This window comes from Amblyomma maculatum, chromosome 1, assembly GCF_055883805.1.
Source record: "Amblyomma maculatum isolate TAMU_Amacu chromosome 1, ASM5588380v1, whole genome shotgun sequence".
Taxonomy (NCBI): Eukaryota; Metazoa; Arthropoda; class Arachnida; order Ixodida; family Ixodidae; genus Amblyomma; species Amblyomma maculatum.
The window spans coordinates 299,795,984-299,818,028 of NC_139344.1; the positions used below are offsets into that span (position 1 = coordinate 299,795,984).

General features: G+C 44.4%; 2 protein-coding genes and 1 pseudogene across 4 annotated transcripts in view; all 3 read left to right on the forward strand.

Annotated features, from left to right (window-relative positions):
* The window catches only part of LOC146206893 (uncharacterized), a 165,875-nt gene extending 156,340 nt beyond the window's left edge, over positions 1-9,535 (forward strand). For all 3 annotated transcript variants that reach the window (XM_084591649.1, XM_084591651.1, XM_084591652.1), the window contains 2 exons: positions 7,652-7,752; positions 9,345-9,535. In XM_084591649.1, coding sequence (XP_084447775.1) covers positions 7,652-7,752; positions 9,345-9,416 — 173 coding nt within the window. In that variant the 3' untranslated portion in view covers positions 9,417-9,535. The remainder of the gene's footprint in view (positions 1-7,651; positions 7,753-9,344) is intronic.
* Positions 1,378-5,359, forward strand: LOC146206899 (uncharacterized; annotated as a pseudogene).
* A 6,947-nt stretch (positions 9,536-16,482) lies between the features above and the next one.
* Positions 16,483-20,463, forward strand: LOC146206900 (uncharacterized). The gene is made up of 3 exons (XM_084575880.1): positions 16,483-16,537; positions 16,701-16,747; positions 19,759-20,463. Exons 1-3 carry the CDS (start codon positions 16,483-16,485, stop codon positions 20,461-20,463), a joined length of 807 nt encoding a protein of 268 aa, XP_084432006.1.
* Positions 20,464-22,045: the final 1,582 nt, after the last annotated feature.

Genomic DNA, 22,045 nt, shown 5'->3' on the forward strand with positions numbered 1-22,045 from the left:
ATCTTTATTCCGGGTTATATGACATCTTTGAAGCCCCGTTTACGCAATTTTTATTTTCTCAATTATTTCAGTTATTTGATGAATTACGCACTCCAGATTTTCCTAATTAGCATTAACAAGCATTGCCTTTCTTTCTCAGCATTTTAACACCTTTGAACTCCTTTTTCCAACTCCGCATTTTTTATTTCTTTGAAATAATTATTTGGTCAATTGCAGACTCTTAATGTTCTTACATAGCCTAATCAAGCATTGCCTTTTTGTTCTGAACCCATCCTCTTCTCTGATCTCTCAATAAATTATTTGTGTCTGTCAGTGGGTCAGACAAACTGAGCGTTTTGACACCTTTGAACCCTCTTTTTCCAATTATTAGTTTTTCAGTTACTTGAATAATTTATTAGTTACACACTAAGAATTTTCTTAATGAGTATCACCAAGCATTGGATTTCCATTATGAGCATTTTGGCACCTTTATTCTCCCTTTTACCAAATATTTATATCAATTTTCATTCTTTAATTCATCAAATATTCAGATAATTACAATAATTTTTAACTCGTCATAGCCTATCACACATCAATCAGTGATAAATCCCTACCATCAAAATTCGCCATATTTTTTTTACTCAGTCCCCGATTATTTGCGACATGTGGTGTCGACTACGCCGACGGCTTTTCGAGCAAAGAAGGTGTATAAGTACAGTGTTCAAAAAGTCTTTGTAGTGGTAAGGGCGAGGCGCGTTTCCATGGGGGGCGCTGAGGCAAAAAAATCGGTTGGCCGCGCGCGGCACTGCCGTCGAATACTGGAGGAGAAAACTTGGCCGTCTGCTTTCAGGCGCGCCCGCCCAGCGAAGCTGCGACGCGCATCGCAACATGAGCGAGCTTGAGAGCTGCCCTTGGAAAAACGCGACGGCTTCAGATGGCCATCGCAGGTCGAGTGAAAAAAAAAAGAAGGAATAGATAAGAATATGACCGGGGGCCAAAACAATGGGTACTCCCTCCCACATGTGGCACCACTCCACGAGAGAAGGGCCGCGAATGAGCAGCCTGAAACTGTACGGCGTGTTGGAAACATTGTTAGCCAAAGGCGTAGAGAGTTTAAAACCATCCGGAGCAGAGGAACTGCACGACAGAGCGTTTTTTTTTGCATCCGCTTTTACTTTCTTTTTTTCTTGCTTCGTTTCAATGTACAAAGAACGAACAGGAGGCCCTTTAGGCTATGGTCCCCGCTTCTCGGGCTTCACTATTTTGAAATAAATGTTCAGTTGAAGCCCAGTGCTCGGCCGTGTGACTTGTCTTGTGTCTGTTTTTTCTGCGCTGTTTTTCCATTGTTGGGACAAGACGTGCTTTACATATAGTGTGCTGGGCTTCGGAATGTTTTTATTAGTTCACATTAGCGCTTTCTGAGATGGAAAAGAAGAAAAAAGCAGATACTCACTGTTTTGCACCGGGATGCAAGACCGGATATCCCGGACATCGCGTGGAAAATGGACGCAAGCTCTCTGTATTTGCAGCACTGAACGTCGAAAGATTTGGGAGCGAAATTTGAAGCGCGACGACAAGCCCCTTGCTGAAACGAGGCACTTCGAGGAACGTTTCATCCTTGTGGTCGATGGCAAAGAAGTGAGGCTTCCTCGAGGGAAGCCCGCTCCGGATGCTGTGCCGACGCTGCTACCTGATTAGCCTAAGTACCTTTCCAAGCCTCGACCAAGGGCAGAAAGAAAGCGTCACGAGTTCGCTACAGCGAGACGAAGCAAGAAATCTCGGCTCTCTCGTCGTGATGAGCAAGGATTCGCCTCTAACGAAAACACTGAGGCGAGCTCAAACTCAATCGTCGACTTCAACCGAACTGAACAAGTCGTAAAATCAGGTGACCTTCATGTAATCGCCGAGAGTCTAACAGTACCGAAGCTGTGGACAAGGCTCAGTATACCAGATTCTGATAGCCTGGTATACATAACATCACACGTCACAAAGAAACCGTTCTCTGTCTTTCATGAAAAAGTAGTGTGGTTCAGCTCCGGCGGCACGAACGACATCGTAGCCCATTGCTATTTCAATGGGAACGAAAAAGAACGTAGAGAGATCAACTACCTTCACGAGGCAGAGACCATACTAAGAGAAGCTGAAACTGCATGGTTTTGCACAAGTGCAATGAGTGGGGAAGCTTATCAAGAATTGAATGAGAAGCTGACGTTCAAGATGCAACGTACGCTAAACCTTGTCAACGGCAAAGTCTTCAGCAAGTCCTGCCTTGGAGCAGTCGCTCGCAAGTGAAGGTAAGCCCTTCTTGCCTCGTAAAAAGCGCCTTTCAATTGTTCTGTTGGGTATATCGATGTCCTGGGTCGGTTCAGGAGGAGGAGGAGGAAACTTTATTGAGGAGAATTGGGAGTTCGCTTCTTTGTTCGTGGGAGTTCGCTTCTCCTCAAGCCGCCCCAGGGGTGGTCATCGCTCGATGGCGCTCGACGACCTCCTTGGTCCAAGCCGTGATGGCGTGTTGCCGGCTTGGATCAGAGCTAAGTAATGCGGCCTCCCACTGTTCCGAATTGGTAATCTGCAGGTCCTCCGGCGGATGCATGCTTTCACATTTAAACATGATGTGTTCGAGATCTGCCCTCTGGTCACCGCAAAGTGAACATGAGGGGCTGTATTCGCCTGGATACCATTGTGCTAGCTTATATGGGTTGGTTAAATATATCAAATATGATTTCATTTTTGACTTTCCCGCCCTTCGCTATTGTCCTAAACGGCGCCACGCCCCGCAATCGTTTTTCGCTATTGGCTAAAGCGCAAAGCTTGGCGTAACTTAAGAAAAACAGAGCGGGAAATTCAAAAAGGGGATAAAATATACGAACGTATACTATATTATACCGACTCATTTTCTGTATTTAATGCATCAGCGACAAATTTTTCGTACTTGGCTTTTCTGCAGGAGCTATCTGTATTAGCTGCAGATACCTGAGGAAGGCACTCATCACCAGAAAGTCGAAGTTAAAGACCAAGAATGTGAAAAAAAAAATTGTCCCAGCGGCTCAAAATAACCAATCAGAAAACGAAGCGGCTCAGTCAGCGCTTATGCAACCTTGTCAGCCAGATATCAGCAATGAAGGAAGCGAACTCAAAAACAAGCGAAGATACATTCCAGCAGAGAATTGGATCCCTAACCATGAAGCAGCAAGAAGCAGCTCTGCGCATGTTTAAAGCATCGAAAAGAAAAGGCAGAAGAGGGATCATGTATTCAAAAGGGTGGGTCCTCGAATGCATTATCATAAGAATGAAAGGCCCCAGCTGACTCTATGACCACATGCGCAGGCAAAATATACTCGTTTTGCCAAGCAAAGTGACCTTGCAGAAATATATGAAGTCGTACAGGACAGGATTCGGCTTTAACGAAAAAGTATTGAACATTCTCGAAAAAAAGGCACCAACCATGGATGTCTTCAAGAAGCATGGTGGGCTCATCGTCGATGAGATGAAATTGTCAGAAAATCTTCGCGTCTCCTCCTCAGGACACATTCAAGGCTTTGTAGACATGGCTAAATTCACTCCAAGAAGTGATAAACACAATGTGGCTGACCACGGCATGGTGATAATGTTCTTACTGGCAAGTGGAAGCAGATAATTGCTTCTTTTGCTACTCGGGGAACATGAAAGGAGACCTTTTGACGAAGGTGATGCTGGAAGTAGCAATGCTGGCAGAGAAAGCTGGGTTATTCGTGGACTTCTGACGGTGCTACTTGCAACCGCAAGATGTGCAATGTTATGGGAATTCATGCATCGGCATCCGGTTGACCAGAAGAGGTTTCTTCATTTCGACTTTCCACATCTTGTTAAATGTGTCAGGAATGGACTCCTCCATCAAGACTTCAATACACCAGCCGGACATATAAGTTTTGAAGCATTTTTCCAATTATTTTTTCAAGACCGCTACAGTTTAGTAAATATGTGATACTACCACTGTGGATATGAAGGAGCACTGTAGATGAAATAAAGTACATGTTATTTAACTGTTTGGAAATCCTAAACATTTCACGTCACTATACCACGCTCTGCACGCTGTCACTTCGTTCTAGAACAGAGTGACCAAGAATAATTATAGTTTTTGTCATGTGATTGGTTGCAGATTTCTATCTACCAAGTCCGGGAGGCCTTAAAGCTGGATGGCTCCAACGTGACTCTTCAGGTGATGCCAGACATCACTGCACGCCACACACAGCCGGACAACTTCGAAAAAATGCGAGTGACATACGCTTTTCAACTCTTCGGTGACAACGTGCTGAATGTTCTCCGGCTCTACCAGAGCGAGATTGAACAGCGCTGTGGAAGCATTCAGCCTGTGCTTGTTTTTTTTTTTTTTCGGGTAAGAAAAGTTGCGACGGCTTCTACTTTGCCTCATTTTACATCGTGTTCATTATATGTTCTGCCTTTTTCAGAATGATGAGTGACCTCATCGAGATTATGACGTCAAGATTTCCCGCTGAAGCTCTGCGTCCAGATTCAGCTGCTGAGGAGAAGCTCATTTCATTTTTGGCGTACACTTCCGAGTGGGAACTTCATGCACGCAAACGTGGTGGTTTCCTATCAAATTCCACAGCAGTCGGACTTTGGGTAACTATTGGTAGCACATTGTATCTAGCGAACTACCTGGCAAGCGTTGGGTACAAATTTCTTATGACTTTGCGCCTGAGCCAAGAACCTGTAGAAAACTTTTTTGGCATCGCAAGGCTGCAACACGCACCCAACACCCGAGCAGTTTTTGGTCATGGTGTCCTGCCTTAGTTTTTACAATTTAGCGAAGTCTGTTACTGAGCGTCGTTCGAGAGGCAACACACACCAAACATTCACCGATTGATTGCCGATGGTGATCTCTGCAATGCTGTAAAACAACTGCAAGAGCCAACTTCCGACCACATAACATGTGTATCCGCTAGGAGTGACCAGCGTGTCAATTTTCATGTTGCTGGATACGTAGCACGAAAGTTCTTGGCTAAATCACCATGCGAGGCATGTAGAAATTTCTCCTGCTCGCTGAGAAAAAGGACATACGGAACCTTCACGCAGCGGAGTTTACACGCCTTAAAGATAATGGAGGCCTTTTATATCCGTCTGGCTTCCTTTTTAGATTTCTTTGGAAGCTAGAAAACGTTTTTACCAGCTATTTCAGTACGCAAGAGCTTCATCATGAAAGCGTCATGGATATCATCACACTCTTTCGTTCCAAGCAGAAGGATAGTATTGGCTGTGCTTATCACTCACAATTACTGATGTAACAACAAGGTTGCACTTTTTTATGAAGTCGCTGAACCGTGCCATAGTCGCTCTACGTAGGTCGCACATGACAGATGTGTACGATTTGGTGCTTTAAATCAAGTGCTATTTGCTTGTGTTCATTTGCTTCAATGTGTTTTGTGCGAACTGTCCTGTATAGGACTATACAGTACATGTCTGCGCTAATCGTACTTTTATTTCACATTTGTGCATTAATTATGGCGTGTGAGATGTAATATTTGATTCTGTATATATTCATTGTTGCTGTAAATAAATGTCTGTGAAAACTTTCTTCGCACTTAATGTTTTCATGTTTTTCTAGAAATACTGTATTGAGCAAAGTTCCATCCTGTTAGAATCCACATAGCCCTTTCTTTGCCACTGCAGTGTGCTTGGACTTCTCTATGCCACAGAAACCAGCATTTGTCGATCATGTCTCAGGAGCGTGTCAATTACTCATTTTAACTTCATTCCGTTTCCCAAAGGTGTGATAATTAAATTTGCAGTTACGCCATGCAGCCATATTAATCTTGGTATTGCTCCCTTGTTTCGCCAAAATTAGAAGCCACTTTTTGTACGCTGTAAACTTTATTAGAGCGCAAACAAATTAAATAATACTGACAAAAATATTGTAATGGCGTATGTTAGTAATCTTAACGCATATCGAGAAGCCGTGCACTCATCGGTAAGGTGTAAGATATTCCATCTGATCATATTGAATAAAATTTAAAACATCCCTGAATAGGGCCGGGGATATAGTTGCCTTTTACTACTGCACGCCACTAATTTCTTTAAATAACCTAGAAAGCAAAGATCCATTCGCTTTATACATTTTCATTGCCCGCGAAGCATTACGCACAACAACAACAAAAAAAAAAGAACGCCGCAATTGTTCCGTCGTAGCCGCGTGCGGTGAGTGAGGGCGGGGCCTGCGGAGCGGCATTTCTGCTCCAGGACTCGACGCCAGCGCCCACGCCGCGGAAACCGCTTAAAAAGCCTCACGGAGCGGGCGCCGCTTTTGCCATTACAAAGCCTTCTAGAACACTGCAGTATAAGCTTCGCTTGAAAGAACAAAGTGACCGTTAGAACATTTGCCTTGCACGTAACACTCAGCGCAATTTTCTAACATGATCACATGACGACTTTTTCTCGTCGGCGAAGTCTGAGTAATGTGCGATGAGTTCGTGTTGAGCGGAAATTTAGTGGTGCTGTTGCATGTGCGCGTGCTGATCATCCGAATACAACTAACATGGCGGCGGAGAAACTTCCGGAAAATCGGCGCATGCGCAGGTCGGTCGGTGGGACCAATCTATTGCATACATGTACTGTAGCGCGTTTGCTTTATTGGGATATTTAAACTGTTGTCTCATGTTATGCTTTTTTCATGCGCGAATGTATAGAGAGAAGAAATATTACCTAAATATGTAAATGTGCTCACTGAAAATTCATTTTCTTATTAATAATATGCACCATCTAGCAACCAAAGAAGAAAACAAATTTCTTGCCGTTGTTAGAAATGGCCGTTCCCTCTCGAGCCAAATTTGGAAATCTGTAAAAGCTAAGTACATAAAAGCCCACTGAAAACATACTTCGCTTTGAAATTGGCTGGAGTAATGTCTGCCATATTACAAAAGGATTTATTTTGCTGACCGGGTGAGCTTCCATGAGGATCCCCAAGAGGGATTCATTACTTTGTCCCGCAGAACCAATTCTTATCAGCGGAGGCCGAATGCTGCGTTGCAAATGCAGCTTGTTCTATCGATTGATCGCATCAGTTGGTTAATTGCAACAATCACTAGTTTTCGTAATTGAAAACGGTGACAGCCTGTTTGGCAACGCCTAACCATTGTTCGCGTTAACGGCAGTTCTATAACAACTGCTGAATATACGCGTGGCTAGGCTGCGTATGTATAAAGGGGTAGTCTCCTCCCGGGCCCGCCTCTTAAATTATTGTCTGCCGGCGCATGCTCCGACTCTTTTTACCTTCTCTTTGTATGCTTTCAAGCCAGCAATAAAGTTGAGCCGCTTTTCCTTGTGGTACTGTGTCAATTGTGCAGAACACAAGAGGCGCGTCTCTGGCTAGCAGTTTGTAGCAGTGCGAAAAAATGATGTCTAAGAATCGTTAAAAAGCTTAGTTTTTTTCACTTCCCCGAAATTATGTGTTAATATTGAAATGCCAGGAGGATATCAGAATTCTCTTTACGCAATAGAAACCTTGCATGTTGGTTCATATAGAATTTCATTGTGGGAGTGTGCAGAGCTTTTTATTACGCTCATTCCGGAGGACAGTTCAAGACGGATGAAGAATTTTTTCCCTTCATCACCAGCTCTGATGAAACGCCAACAGGCGTGCATTGTCTAGGCGTCATTGCGTTTTTTCTTCTCGCAGCGGGAGGACCGGCTCTTGTGGCGCCCCGCTACAACGTGTCACTGGTGCACTTGGCCGAGCCTCGGCCACTGGCCCCCAGCTGCCCGCAGCAAGAACCCTACGTAAGCCAAATCCGACTAAGCTCAAGAGACTGCTAACTTGCAACCGATATATTCGGGAGAAGAAAAGCAGGCGACGTACACACATTGAAAAAATCGGATACGATGACACATTCAAGGGTGATAGAGAAAGTGCACAGGTTCAACATATGTGGGTCGGTGTTACAAATCTAGTATACCTTGGGGCCTCCACTAAAATGTCCTTAATCCATGTTGTCACATACACTCACTAATATAGCATACACCACAACCAACAGCCACGTAAGCTTGTCAGCATTGAAGCCTTTGCTTTTTAGCTGTCTGTTTAGCAATATGTTATTCGGCGCGTTTATAAATGCATGCCGGAATGTCCTCTACCTTTCCTCAATGATAAATTTTGCTTCGCAATCATTCATTAATACCTAATGGCCAATGTGCACCTTCTCAGGACTGAAGAGAATTTTATACGCAGTTCTCAAATTGATTTCCCTGTTTAATTGTGCGAGTGGTGGCAATTATCGTGTGAAACCAAGCAAAATAGTCAAGAGAGCTTTTTGGGGACCTTGTACTTAAACGCTGGAGGCTTTTTGCTACGCCCTGCTGGGGTGACTCAGCTATGGTTCTCCACATACAATTCCTGGCGCCCGTGTGGTGCACATCTTCATGAGCAACACAATTCGTGAAACGAAACGTAAACAATCCAAAAGAGGATCTTTGTTCAAAGCTGACAACAAGCTTTTCTCAGGGCTGAATTAAGCGGTTTTGGTCGTGGAAAAAAAAAAAAAACATGCAAGCTTTTAAATGAGCAATTATAATACTGCTGGCTAGATTCTGCAAATCATAAAAAAAAGTATTTCATTCGGGCGCATAATCAGTGCATGATCAGCCTGTATAGCCTACCTAACCAGTTTCTTTATCCCCCTATTTACAGATGACGCTTTTGTTGTAAAGAAGAGTGTTGGAAGGATTGGATTCTGAGCAGGGCCCATGTTTTTCTATAGACGTTGTCGACATATTTTAATATATTCAAATAATCAAACTTTAGCGGTTACAAGGCATGGTGTATAATTAATGTACCATACGATTGCTTTTCCAAAACAGTGGTGCTATTTCTATTTATAGCTTTATGGTACAAGTTTTATTTGTGTTCCGCCACTGCGATGAATATAATACAGTCTGCATCGGGTTCTCCGTAGCCGCAGCATTGCGCAAAATTTTTCTCGGGACATTATGTGACGCATTACTCTTGCGACTTTTAGATATGCAGACGAATTTTTTTCATAAAAAATCTCACCTTCGGCCAATCCGAAAATTTGGGGGAACGTCCTTAGTAGCTACAAACAATTATCCAAAATAATATTTTTTACATTTTAAGGACAGTTTTAAACCTACAGAGTCAAAGAAGGGGAAACGTGCAGCCTGTGACAAGGAAGCGATCAGCGGAATGAATGAGCCGCTGAATGCAGTCTTTTGGTGCATTTAATCGCGCTTTTACTAAGTATGTCCTGAACTGTGTCATCATCGGCCGCTTCAAATAAGCTTCAATTCAATTTCAGAGGATATCTTCCCCAAAACTGTCGCCGCTCTGACAGCAGTTATCGTCTTTTTCTCCCCAGAGTTACCCGTCGTCAATCAGCCAGACAGGTCCTTCGATCAAAGTGGAACCCAAATACTACACGCGAGACTAGAGCTCGGTTTGGCCTTGTGGTGCTCCACGACGGTTTTCAACATCGAAGACTTCTGTCCGGCGCATTCCAGCTTTTGCCTTTGACGCTATTATTGATGTAAATAAAGCGTCACATTTGTACCCAACGGCGCTTGCTTTTCAGGTATCATCCACGTCTATCAGGGATGACGGAAGAACTTGCAGCCGAGTTTGTGCTGTCTTCCTCGCATGTAGTCACAATTCGGTTGTTAGCCGAGGGGGATTTACACCGTTAAGCGGTAACTGCATGAGGCGACAATCGACTGCGGAGCGAATGGCGACAGAGAGGAGCGTTTTCAGCGTTGCTTTGTTACCCTCGCCTCGTCGTTCGGTCAGCGGGAGTACAGTTACGCTATATCCCGCTTTTAGCCCTAAACAGCAGCAAGTACGATAAAACACTGATGAAATTTCTTGTCACGCCTCGCGTTTTAAAGAGACACAGCCACAACACTGCGATGCAGGCTGGCATTGCAAGCGCTGACTTTATCCCGCTCCTTTCAAAAATTAACAATACATAGTCATACTAACATTTTTTTCTTCTTTACTATCCTGTCAAGCGTTTACTGAATTGTCTCGATGCGCTGATATATGCCCAGACCAGAAGAAGTGAATGTCTGCAGCACATTCTTCGCTCAAACCAGACTATGAAAACAAACTTCGGTCACAAAAGAAATATTAAAAACCAGGACGGAAGTTGAGTACCCCAAAGCCTTCTGAAATTGGCTGCCTCACGAGCTGTTTCCGGGCGACACGCGAAATTTTCTATAAACCCAGAACCTGAGCTACAGCGACGAGCGGCAATGATTTGGCGCCCCCCAGCCCGCCGCGCGACGTATTTTCGCCTCATGCGGTGAGCGCTTTACATAACGGAAGCAAAAAAGAAAAACAACACGAATAAATGCGTGGTAACATACACAAGAAAAAATTAACCACAATATCAGGACGCAAGAGCAAAACAAAAAGATAGAAGGAAGAAGCAGGTACAAGATAGCGGTACAAAACCGCAACATTATTAACATTACATAACAGCAGATTGCAACAAACTCATTCCGAATGGCATTGAGTTGATCCTCGCAACATTCGAGTTACGTCGTCGCTCCGAGAGAGCGCGCTTTGAGCAGATCAAGGCGAGACAACGAAGCATTTCGCGTCTGCTTCTGACTTTTGGTAATGTCCACGGGAAATGAAGGACGAGGAAACTGAATTTGGCAGCAAAAAAAAAAAAAAAAAAAAAAAAATTGAAATCTGAGTACGTATCTTGAAAAGAGAACTGTGCTCTGGTAGTACTTTCTTTGAATCCCCGCCGGGGTGGCGCAGTGGTTACGGCGCTCGACTACTGTTCCCCAGGACGTGGGATCGCATCTCGGCCTCGGCGGCAGCTTTTCGATGGAGGTGAAAAGCAAGACGCCCGTGTGCTGTGCGTTGTCAGTGCACGTTAAAGAACCCCAGGTGGCCGAAATTTCCGGAGTCCTCCACTACGGCGTCTCTCATAGCCTGAGTTGCTTTAGGACGTTCAACTCTACACACCAACCAATACTTTCTTTGAAACAGTTTTTGCAACAGTGTACAAGTTAAAGGGCGTGACGCTTAGTTCAGTGGACCAATTGTGTTTGAATGTCCCTGCGCACACCGCATTTTAAAACAAAATTCGGGGATTCTTTTCGAGTGTTAACTATAAGGAAATAGTTATTTACACTGTCCAAGTTAAAGAGGGCAGAGTCAGTTTTACGTTTGCTCTGACTTTACGACACAGAGTGTGGGCCGAATTTGAGGCATTCACATTTGACCCGGGAGCCTGATCCGGCGTTTTGGCTTGCGGTTCATTACTGCTTCCCTCTTGAGAAGAAACTGTCAGTTTGAGAACTTGACGCGTGATGTCTAACAGGTGCAAGCAGAGCTATGATGATTGTTTTGTGAGGAGGATTAGCCAGCTTTTCAGCTCACTCATGAAGTAAAAAGTTAATGTCTGGTCGCAACTGTAAAGTGCTGCGTCTAAAACAAAGGCTTAGAAGAGCGCAAAAGGGATCTATTGAATGCAGCTTCCATAGCAAGTCTCGACCTCATCTAACCATAGTTTCCTAACACTCGACCCTGCAACGGCGTGCCCCACATTTCTGCTGCGTCAAAACTTCCTGCTCCAAAAGCTGACTGGCTTGTCCACTTGCAGTTCGGATCATCGTCAGCTTAACCGCAAAGCGTGTTTCGAGATCAGCTGGCTTCTTGTTGCGACACAACTAGCAAGTACAGACAGCAGCAAGATATTTTCCAAAGTGACCCAACTATGACCCCGCCACGGTGGAGTAGTGGTTAAGGCGTTCGAATTTTGTGCCCAAGGATGCGGGATCGAATACCGGCCGTGGCGACCGCTTTTCGATGGAGGCGAAAAACAAGGTGTGCTGTGCGATGTCAGTGCACGATAAAGATCTCCAAGTGGTCGAAATTACTCCGTAGCCCTCCACTATGGCGTATCTTATAGCTTGAGTTACTTTGGCACCTAAAACCCCAGAAATCAAAGCGAACTAAGTGTCTGATTACTGACAGCTTAAGGGTGAGTGCATTGAGAAAGGCTCATTGTATTTTCGAGGCAAGAAACAATTTCTTTCTTCAAAAAGAGAATACAAAAATCACTATTGCTATACGTCCTGAAAATGAGGAAAGATATGAGTATTCGACATCCAAAGGCTCCGTTTACTGTTTAATGTGTTTCGATTCAGAGCAGTCCGAGTGCTTTCACCACGTATGAGTATTCTCTTTTTTGGGGAGAAGGTTTGCCTGCATGAAAATGGTGTTGAACATCGCAACTGCGTGGCAACATGACTAGCCCGTTCTAACTAGAGGAACACAATTGATAAGGAGCTCGTCAAGCATCTCGTCACTCAGACCGCTTACTGGACAGAGGTGCTAAAGCATGTTGTAATAGTTTAACCTTTAGCTGAGCGCAGTTCAGTGTTCACGAGCAGTGAGGAAGTTTTTGACTCTCCGAAAAATGGCAATTATATTGGAGTGCTTGAAGCCAATATCCACTTTGATCCTTTCTGGAAGAGCACATGAAACGCCAGTAAACAAGAGAAAAGGTCATACCATCATATCTGTCAAAAGCCATTTATGATAAATTTGTCGAGCTAAATGCAAAGGCTGTCAAGTACCGTCTTGTTGACAAAGTGAAACGGGTATAGTTGGTACTGCATAATTTAGAAGTTAGCGCCAACACTTCGACGAAGGCAAGAGACACGTGAGATTAAAGACAAGCGCTACTACCAATTGTTCGTGGTAGTGTGACATAGTGACTATAAAAACAACTATGCGCATGCACAAGGATGCCGGCCACCTCTAGCAACACGCATCACTATACCGCTATTCAATTATGATAACAACAATGCACAAAAAAAACACGCGAATAATCATAAATCTCCAGAGAAGCGTCACTCGCACAGCGATCTGATAGCTTTTTAAAGTAGGCCTCAACTATGAGCCGAAATTTTACATTGGCGCTCCTGACTGAAGCCTTATCGTCCACAAACCGTGCCCTACACGTGCCATAGCCTCCTTTACACTCTCTGTGCCTGGCAGCTCCGCGGTCCATGGCCGTCGCTCCTCCTCCGTTGACAAGTTACCCCGCTGGCTGCCGAGAGATGGCGACAGCGACGTAGGGTCGCCCTCACCAGGCGAGTGCCGGGTGCGCCGTGTCGCAAACCAGTCCGGATAGCCACGCGCTGCCGCTTTCTCGCTATTTCACGGACTGTTCCGCAGTATGCAAGGTCATGCTTCTACTTTAATCGGCCTTCGGTTGCTGCAGGCATACAGCATTGCATCAACTCGTAAGTGCCAGCTTTGCTTTATCCTTCCGGCGATCGTTGCGTAGTGTTCATCTGATTTGAGGCTTGTGAAAAATAGTGACTGCACCAAAAACTGTATTTAATAAGCGTCAATACTGCAATAGCTATGTTAGATGTGCACGTGTGCTTTCTGGACTGAAATGCTCACTGCTTCCTTGCGTAGTGTGTTGGACGTGCTCCCGCGCAGTTTTGTTTTTCGCAGATACGCTAATTACAAAGTTTTGTGATAAAATAGACACACACGCTTTGCCTATTGTGAAGATGACTACTTTAAAGTGAGTTAAACCGAATGATGCAAAGCCTATATTAGTTTCCCTTGTCAAATCGATCGCTGTGTCCCTCTCTTGCATCAGAAACCGCAAAACACGTACTCAACGCATTGAGGTCTGTGAAAAATAATGACAGCACCAGAAAACGTGTTTATTACAAGTCAGTAATGTAATAAAAATATTAAATATGCATGAGTATTTCCTGGTCTATGGTGCTAACTTCCTCCCTGGTTAGCTCGTCTGTGTGGTATTTTACATTTTTTACAGAATATTTTGTTTCGCTAACTGCACAGTTGTGTGATAAAATAAAAACACAAGCTTTACGTAATGTGACGGTTACTTTGGAGTGAGCGAAACAGAAAGAGGCAAAGTGTATATTTGTCTTCCTTGTTTTTCAAGTTAAAAAAATGTTTGTAAGACGCGCTGAATCATTGAACGTAACAGCTGATACAGAAATCGTTCTCCTTACAGATCTCAATGGCAAACTGCGATGCAGTTGTTCTAATCATCTGCAAATCAAGCTAGCTTCTGAAGTGCCCTATTAGTGACAGCAGTCACCGTGAACATTTTTCCTTACTTGTGGCAACAATTATTACATCACTTCTGGTTCTCTTGTAGGACAATTTCTGTTGTGAAATGTGTAAATAAATGTTGGTGCCTTTCTTAAATTTTGTTTTACCGCAGCGTCAACTAGCATTGTAATTTTTTTATTACCACTGGCGCTAGTGCAGCAGTCATGCAGTTTTTCGAGCCATGCGCAATTTCTTGAAACTGCCTCACATAAAATTTCACAGCGTTGGTGTCACTGCCTAACAAGTATCATGATTACTTGTTATGCTTAGAAGATGTCGGCCTTACAACTAAATCTGCTCAATATGCACAATTCTTGCTTAGAGACAGTTATCCCGAGAGCGAATAACAGCGCTCCCGCCCTCGCGCCGACGTTCGTACCCATGCGCCCAGATGGATGGATGGGTGGAATTTAGGAGCTTCCCTTCTGCAACGAGGTGGTAGCAGTAGCTATCACGCTCATTTTTCTCCCTATATCTTCATTATTGTTTTGGTTAACTATACCATCATTCTATTTATTGAATATTTGTTTCTACATTATTAACATTATGTCACTTTTCTGCTTTTAAGCCACCAATCTTCCAGTCGTTTTTTGCTAGCTTCCACCACCGGTTTAGTCACCCGGCCACTGGTATCTCAAAATCCCAGAGCTTCAGGAAGAGTGACTGCGCCTGCATCGACTTCCGGATGGATACCATTACATTCGAGTATAACATGGCCAATTGTTTCACTGGAGTTTCCACATACAGCACCTGCGTCATCTTCATTGTTAAATTTTTGTTTTGTAGCTGCGTGTTCTAAGGCACCCTGATTTAGCTTCAAAAAGTAGGGCACTGCCTCTTCAGTTATCAAACAAAGCTTCCTTCCTGATCTACCTTTTCCAGTTTCGGTATAATTCCACACTCTGTTTCTTTTCCATCGAATTTATCCAATTTTTAACCTTCTGTGTTCTTCACCTGTTGCTTAACGCTCTTTATTTCTTCGTCCTTGTGACCGTCCTTGGGACACCTACGTCAGTGGCGCCCTCAGCGATGGGAGCGCAGCGCCGAACAACTTTACCCGATGACGCCGCTGTATTTTTCGTGCGGCGCGTTGACAGGCACAGAGAGTATAAAGGAAGCTATGGACGTGCTGACAGAAGCGGAAACATGCCGCACAAGATTCAATGTTTTCTCTTTATACTTAGTTTTTTTTATTTTTTTTTGCGTGCTCGCATAGCCGGTCGTGCGTGCTCACGTAGCCGGTTTGTGAACTTTATTCAGAGCTCTGGGTACCAACACACGACTTCCCGGGGAATTATGATGTTGCTGCTCAAAAGAAAACTTATTGATTTATTTCCAAACGTTTCATAGTTTCGCAAATGTGTCTAAGCATACCATTGAAAAACTGTGAGAGCGAGCGATCGTTTTCCAAATAGGTGGCTGTGAAAAATCGTTTGCTTTCAAACCTTCTGGACGACGACTTGAACTCGATTACTATCATGTTCATTGAATCGGACCTTCTGCACAATCTGCCTTCCGAACAGATGATATTTGATGTCACCAAAGCGAAGGCGCGAAAGGTGCCATTTTAAAAAAAGAATTGTTTGCGCTACACAAAATTTTCTAATGAGCTTGTTTCACATGTCTCATCTCCCAGCCTGCAAGCCCTCAATTAGATAACAAAAAAAGAAATGTCAGTGGTCATTGCTTGCCTTTTATCCCTGTCATATTAAGCCTGTCTGCTGTGTTTTTGTTTTTGCAACTTATAACAAAGTGCGCCTGGCCTTTCTCATTTGGTGTCATCCTTGCGTGTCTTGAATATCATGCAGGCATTTTTAAATATGTTTTGTAGTTGGTGTTGGTAATCATCTGTTGTCTAGTGCTCGGATTCGATGCGCTGATAGCGGGTGCGCTTACATCCGTGAAGCACCTTTTTTTTCGCCTTTATTTTCTTTATTTGCTCTAAAAAACTGTACACGAACAATTGGTTGGACCCATAGCCTTTACGGCTAGTAAAGACTTTGGGTCACTTGAAAGACTACAACGTGTGGCCGAATATGCAGTTTCGGAACATGCAGTCTCTTCGGGTCTGCAGGGGAACCATGCACTGCATTTGTCAACGTCACAAATGAGAATGAAAAAACTACGCTTTTCTTGAATCGTGAATGAAGGCTTATGTCATCCTCCGCGTGCATATTTCGAACTGAGCTTGCAGTGGTTGACATATCTCCGCGCAGTGGCGCTCCTCAGCAGCTGTCTGAGTATGGAGGAGAGAGAAATGCCATTCTGTAGTGGTCGCTTCTGGCCGAGCGCCGCGCCTGCGCCAGGAAGCGGCGTGTCGAATGGCGAACAGAAAGCCTCGGGACAACGCAGCCGCTCCGATGCAGCCCGCCATGGGCTTCCTCTTGCTGCTTCTCCTGTGGCCGGCTGCCTGGGCGCGCAACGCATGTAAGTTGATCTCGCACAATGCCTGATTTTATTACTTTAAATACTCCTGTTTTAGAAAGCATCTACTACAACTATGTCTTATCCAGGTGGCGTGCCCAAATAGTGCCTATATACCCGTCCTGGCTATGCGGGAGTTAGCCCTGTTTTTGTTAATGCTTTGCAGTGACACTGAACCTAACACTGGACTGTTTCCAGGGAATTGACGCCAGTGTAAGCAAGGAGGAAAAAGGTATCGGACGCTTGGAAGCACCCAAGAAATAGCAATGCTAGTTTAGACGTAACTGAGAAAGACAACGAGACAGACGATGACTTCATTGAAAGCGTATTCAAGGCATATTTGGAAACAGGCTTGGTGTCCGCGTTTCTTCAGCTGAAAGAATACTCAGATGTGGTCAAAAACAGCCACCAATGAGGTGATAGAAAAGTGCGTAAAGTATACTCATAGTTCATCAATTAACAACGCCCAATAAGTAGCCTCCGTACACCTAGTTGAAGCCTCTGCAACTGTGCAAATATTGCGGAATCAGGGTGTAGAAGAGTGCCACTTGTTAGAAATGTAACGTTGGTGCGTGCACTCGCAACACTCCCAGAGCGTGTGCCAGTAGCTGTTTCTGTCATGCCCACGACCTTTTGTTTCTTTTTTTCAAACTTATATCATAAGGCACCGTGTCAGCATTTTCTTGCCGGAAGGGGAGAAAGCGCCTGGTCTTATTGTTGTCGACGAACAACATTGAAAAATCCCCTTTCCTTTGTTGCCACTTCTTGTAGAATCTATTTCCTTGGCGCCCTTATCCGTGCACAAACGGCTGCCAGCTGAATGGAAGATCGCCAAGGTTATTCCAATACATCAAACCGAATAAGCATTCAATTGATAATTATCGTTCAATTTCATTAACTTCTATATACCTAGGATCTCATTTTTTTTTTAAACAATCTATGCTCAAAGATACAGATATGTAAATAAGTGGGGACTTTAGTCCGGTAACCTGCCACGCTTTAGTCCGGTAACCTGCCACGCTAGGAAAAAAAAACTTATCGAGCATAGCAAAGCACTTGATGCAAGTTTTAAGCTCCGTCACAATAAACTAGCCATTGACAGCAAGTGCTATCGCTTCAACGCAGACGAAAACATGGTTTATGAAATTGGCTTCTCAACAAGCGATAATGCTGAAAACGTCGTCCGCGATCCTTAAAACTACGCTTTCCATTATTTTCACGAACATTCGTAGTATTGCACCAAAGAGAGATGAATAACCGATGCCGATGCACTTAGAGAAACTTGGCTATGAGCAGTTTCACTGCAATAAGAAATGCCGCAATGATGGTACTAACGCAATGGGTGCTTTGTGTTCCCGTTAGCGCCGCCATTGAATCAGTGTGCCTTGCAGTGCATTAAAATATCATTATAGGTGTTCATGCCGAGTAACTTTCGGCGACACTTGCATGACACACTGAAATAGATAACGGTTTCCGTCCACGCCGGTACTATTGATGGGAGATTTTAACTTTCCTAACATTTCTTGGTCCAACGCGTGCCCTTCTGCTTCTTCTAGCGAGTCAAATCTCTTTATCAACACCTGCGCAGACTTTGGCCCCTCCCAAATTGTAATATCACCTGCTACAGATCCCTCGTCATCCTTCTTAGATCTTATTTTATCTTCATCGCCAGCGACTGTATCGGCCGTAACACTTTTGCCTCAGTTGAGCGGTCATGATGTCTTGCAATATAACCTACTCTTCCCGCTTTCATCATCACGTAACCGGTTAAAATTCATTAGACATTAGAGCAAAAGTAACTTCATGAGCATCAACAAAGAATTGGCGTTATTTATTGAAACTTACATCCCAGCATTTTATCTAGGGACAGTGCGCGAAAACTGGGCCCTCTTTAAAGATTCAGTTGCTTAGTTGATCAAAAACTATATCCCCATTTGCCGTGTTTTTCATAACCATAATGCCCCATGGTACATGAGGCCTCTGAATAGACTCACAAACAAAAAGAAACGACCGTTTCTTGCTGCTAATTGCAATAAAAACCCTGTCCATTAGTCAGCGTACAAAGCCGCGTTCTCATGTTACACATCGGCACTAAGAATTGCCATGTTTTCATTTTTTTCCAAACAGGCTAGAAAACTAACCACTAAAGTTTCTGGAACACATTTAAAAAGCAAAAAAACAGAAAATATACCTTTGAAATCTACATCTGGTGGTTCGGCAGCAATCTGCCTCACTGCTCGATAACGCCTTCATTGACTCGTGTTCACAGAACTCGCCAAGCAATCAGTTTACGGCCCATTCACATAACTATAACGCAATGAACCCCATTATATTTGATTCCGCTGGAATGAAATCTGTCATCACCAAACTAAACTAAAGATTTCCTGTGGGGTTGAGCTTATGAATACGAAATTTTAAATTGCCGGTTAAATTCACTCATGTTATCGTGGCAACGCAACTTCTTCTCTCTTCGCCAAAATGTCAACAACGTTTAATCATCGCTTACTTATGTCACATCAGGCGTACCGCAAGTTAGTGTTCCACGGTCCTTACTTTTTCATATATATATATATATATATATATATATATATATATATATATATATATATATATATATATATATATATATATACACACACACACAAGTGAAAAATTGCTTCATACTGTTTCCAAGTTGATTGGAGTCGACGTTTCGGCAAGAGCCCTGCCGAAACGTCGACTCCAACTAAACTTGGAAACAGTATGAAGCAATTTTTCACTTGTGTATAACCTCTAGCAACCGAGTACGTCTATTTACTTATGCTACACACACACACACACACACACACACACACACACACACACACACACACACACACACACATATATATATATATATATATATATATATATATATATATATATATATATATATATATATATATATATATATATATATATATATATATATATATTGTTGCGCCGCGTAGCGGCTTACTGAGAAGCAGAGGAAGCGAGGCGCGCAGACTGATCCGGGTTTCTGAGCCGTGTGCGTCCGTCCTTGATTCGACGTTCATCTGTATTAAAACCATTTCATCCATCACATTGGTGCTAGGCACTGGGTACAAACGTTCTGGATCCGCCAGTACCTCGTCGCAGCCGTCGTGTAGCAGGTTTGCCACCGTTATCTTCTCAACAGTACCATTCAATGGCAACCACCCTCCGACCCAGACTCATGAACCCAGACTCAGACTCTTGAAGACACGACGAACTTTCTCCACGAGCAAGTGTCGCGTACGTTCCACGGTGAGCCCGAAGATGACGTTGAAGAATGGCTCCGACATTACGAAAGACGCAGCAAGTACAACCGCTGGAACCTGATCGCACGTCTGTACAATGTTGTTTTCTTCCTCGCTGGCACGGCTCTGACTTGGTTTGATAACCATGAAGAAATCCTGACGACCTGGGACCGATTCGTTGAAGAAATTACGAAGTCCTTTGGGGATACCCTTGCGAAGAAGGAACGCGCTGAGCGTCAGCTTTCCCAGAGAGCCCAGCTGCCCGGTGAGACATGCACACGTTACATTGAGGAAATATTGAAACTTTGTCGCATTGTAAACCCGCAGATGTCAGAAGAGGACAAGGTAGGGCACCTTTTCAAGGGGATTGCTGAGGATGTGTACAACTTCCTTATTTTGCGGGACACCCTTACCACAGTAACAGATGTCATCAAACAGTGCCGGGCATTTGAGGCGTTAAATGCACATCGGATAGCCCCCAAATTTGGCCGTCTTTCTAATGTGACAACTGTATCCAGTATCGACATTCCGGAGGCTGAAGACATTGCTTCTATGGTCAGGAGGCTTATACGCGAGGAGCTGGATATTGAGCGGCAACGTATAAATTTCGATGTATCTTACCACCCGACATCGAGGTCCGTATCATCATGAGAACAGCGCACGCCATGGGCTGCACAAAATAACAGTGAACCATCTTACAACGGCGTGGAGCGGAGCCTGCTACCAACGTCGCACCCTTATTTCCTGCAGCGTCCATCCCATCCGGATGAAGTGCCTCGTGGTGCTCCTCGTCACGCTTCTGTCCCCCCATCGCTGCCTCCAAGGGATCCTGAAGTGAACTACCAGAGCCGCCAACCACCCGTATGTTATGGTCGTGGGGGCAGCGGACACATCTTCCGCTTTTGCTTGCGTCGTCAAATTACCCGACCCCATGTCCAACAAGCACCGTGCTTCACGAAGGGTGCCCAGTGGGAGCAGCAACCTCCCGCTACCTTCTATCGGTCCCCTTCCCCTCAACGCCACGCACGGAATGACTCCCCTGTGTCCGATCGCAGCATCACTCCCCCGCCGCAGCGACAACCCCGTTCGCCATCCCCACGTCGCCGCTTTGTTTCTCCACCACTGGGAAACTAGGTGGTGCGACCGATGAAGGTAAGGTTGCCGGACGGTCAATTTCACGCATACCTCTACCTATCGTCATGTGAAAAAACAAAGTGTCAGTGCGTGTAGACAATGTTAAAACGGATGCTTTGGTTGACACTGGTGCCGCTGTGTCAGTTATGAGCCTTTCATTTAAGAACCGCCTTCGACAGAAAGTTATGTTTGTGTGGGATAAAAACATTACGTTTCGTGGAGTTGGGGGTGAAACTTTAGTTCCGGTTGGCCTGTGTTCAGTTTCAGTTGTAATTGGTAATGAGTGCTATAGGACAGAATTCGCTGTATTGAGACGGGCCACGCATGACGTGATCTTGGACGTGTTGACTTTTTGCGCGAGTGTGGTGCGACTTTATACTTTAGTGCCGGTGAAATTTGTTAGCAGCCGAACATTTTCCCCGCATTAGTAGATAACATGTCTCAGATTCATCAAAGAGTTCTCGCCCTGAAGGAAGATGTGCTGCTGCCTGCGATGATGGCGACGTTTCTCACCGTGAACTCATCTGAATCCTTCATCGGTAAACATTCAATAGTCGTCGAGCCAGATGTCTCGAATGAAGCGAAAAAAAATATTTGGTGCCACACTCTGTCGTGAAGGCGGAGGATGGTCGCGCATACCTCTGGGTTGTGAACGTATCAGAAGAGCCTGTTCGTCTTCCTTCTGGTTTGACACTCGCGAGATTTGAGAATTGTGTGACTCATACCATTGGAATTATTTGCGATTGCAGAAGAGCCGCGAAAGACAAGTCTGAATATTGTGCTGCTTTTGAGGGCATGGTCAACAAATCGCTCCCATCTAGTCAACGTCGTATTCTGCCAGACATTTTGACAACTCATGAACACGTATTAGACTTCGCCTCAAACGGATCGGGTAGCCATTTCCCAGCTTCTCGGCTACAGCATAACATTAACAGAGGAAACGCACCCCCTGTTCGTCAAAAACCTTACAGAGTCTTCCCGGCAGAGCCCAAGATAATTCAAGAACAGATGGACGAGATGCTGCAGAAAGGAATCATCCGAGAATCTTCCAGTCCATGGGCCGCACCTGTAAACCTAGTGCGAAAAAAAAGACAATTCT

Excerpts from the sequence above, each read along its gene's own strand:
- LOC146206900 (XM_084575880.1), top strand. The coding sequence starts at position 16,483 with ATGGGCTTCCTCTTGCTGCTTCTCCTGTGGCCGGCTGCCTGGGCGCGC. Across the intron at positions 16,538-16,700 it reads TGCCTGGGCGCGCAACGCAT|TGACACTGAACCTAACACTG; the intron begins GTAAGTTGATCT and ends AATGCTTTGCAG. Across the intron at positions 16,748-19,758 it reads TCCAGGGAATTGACGCCAGT|ACTCAGACTCTTGAAGACAC; the intron begins GTAAGCAAGGAG and ends TCATGAACCCAG.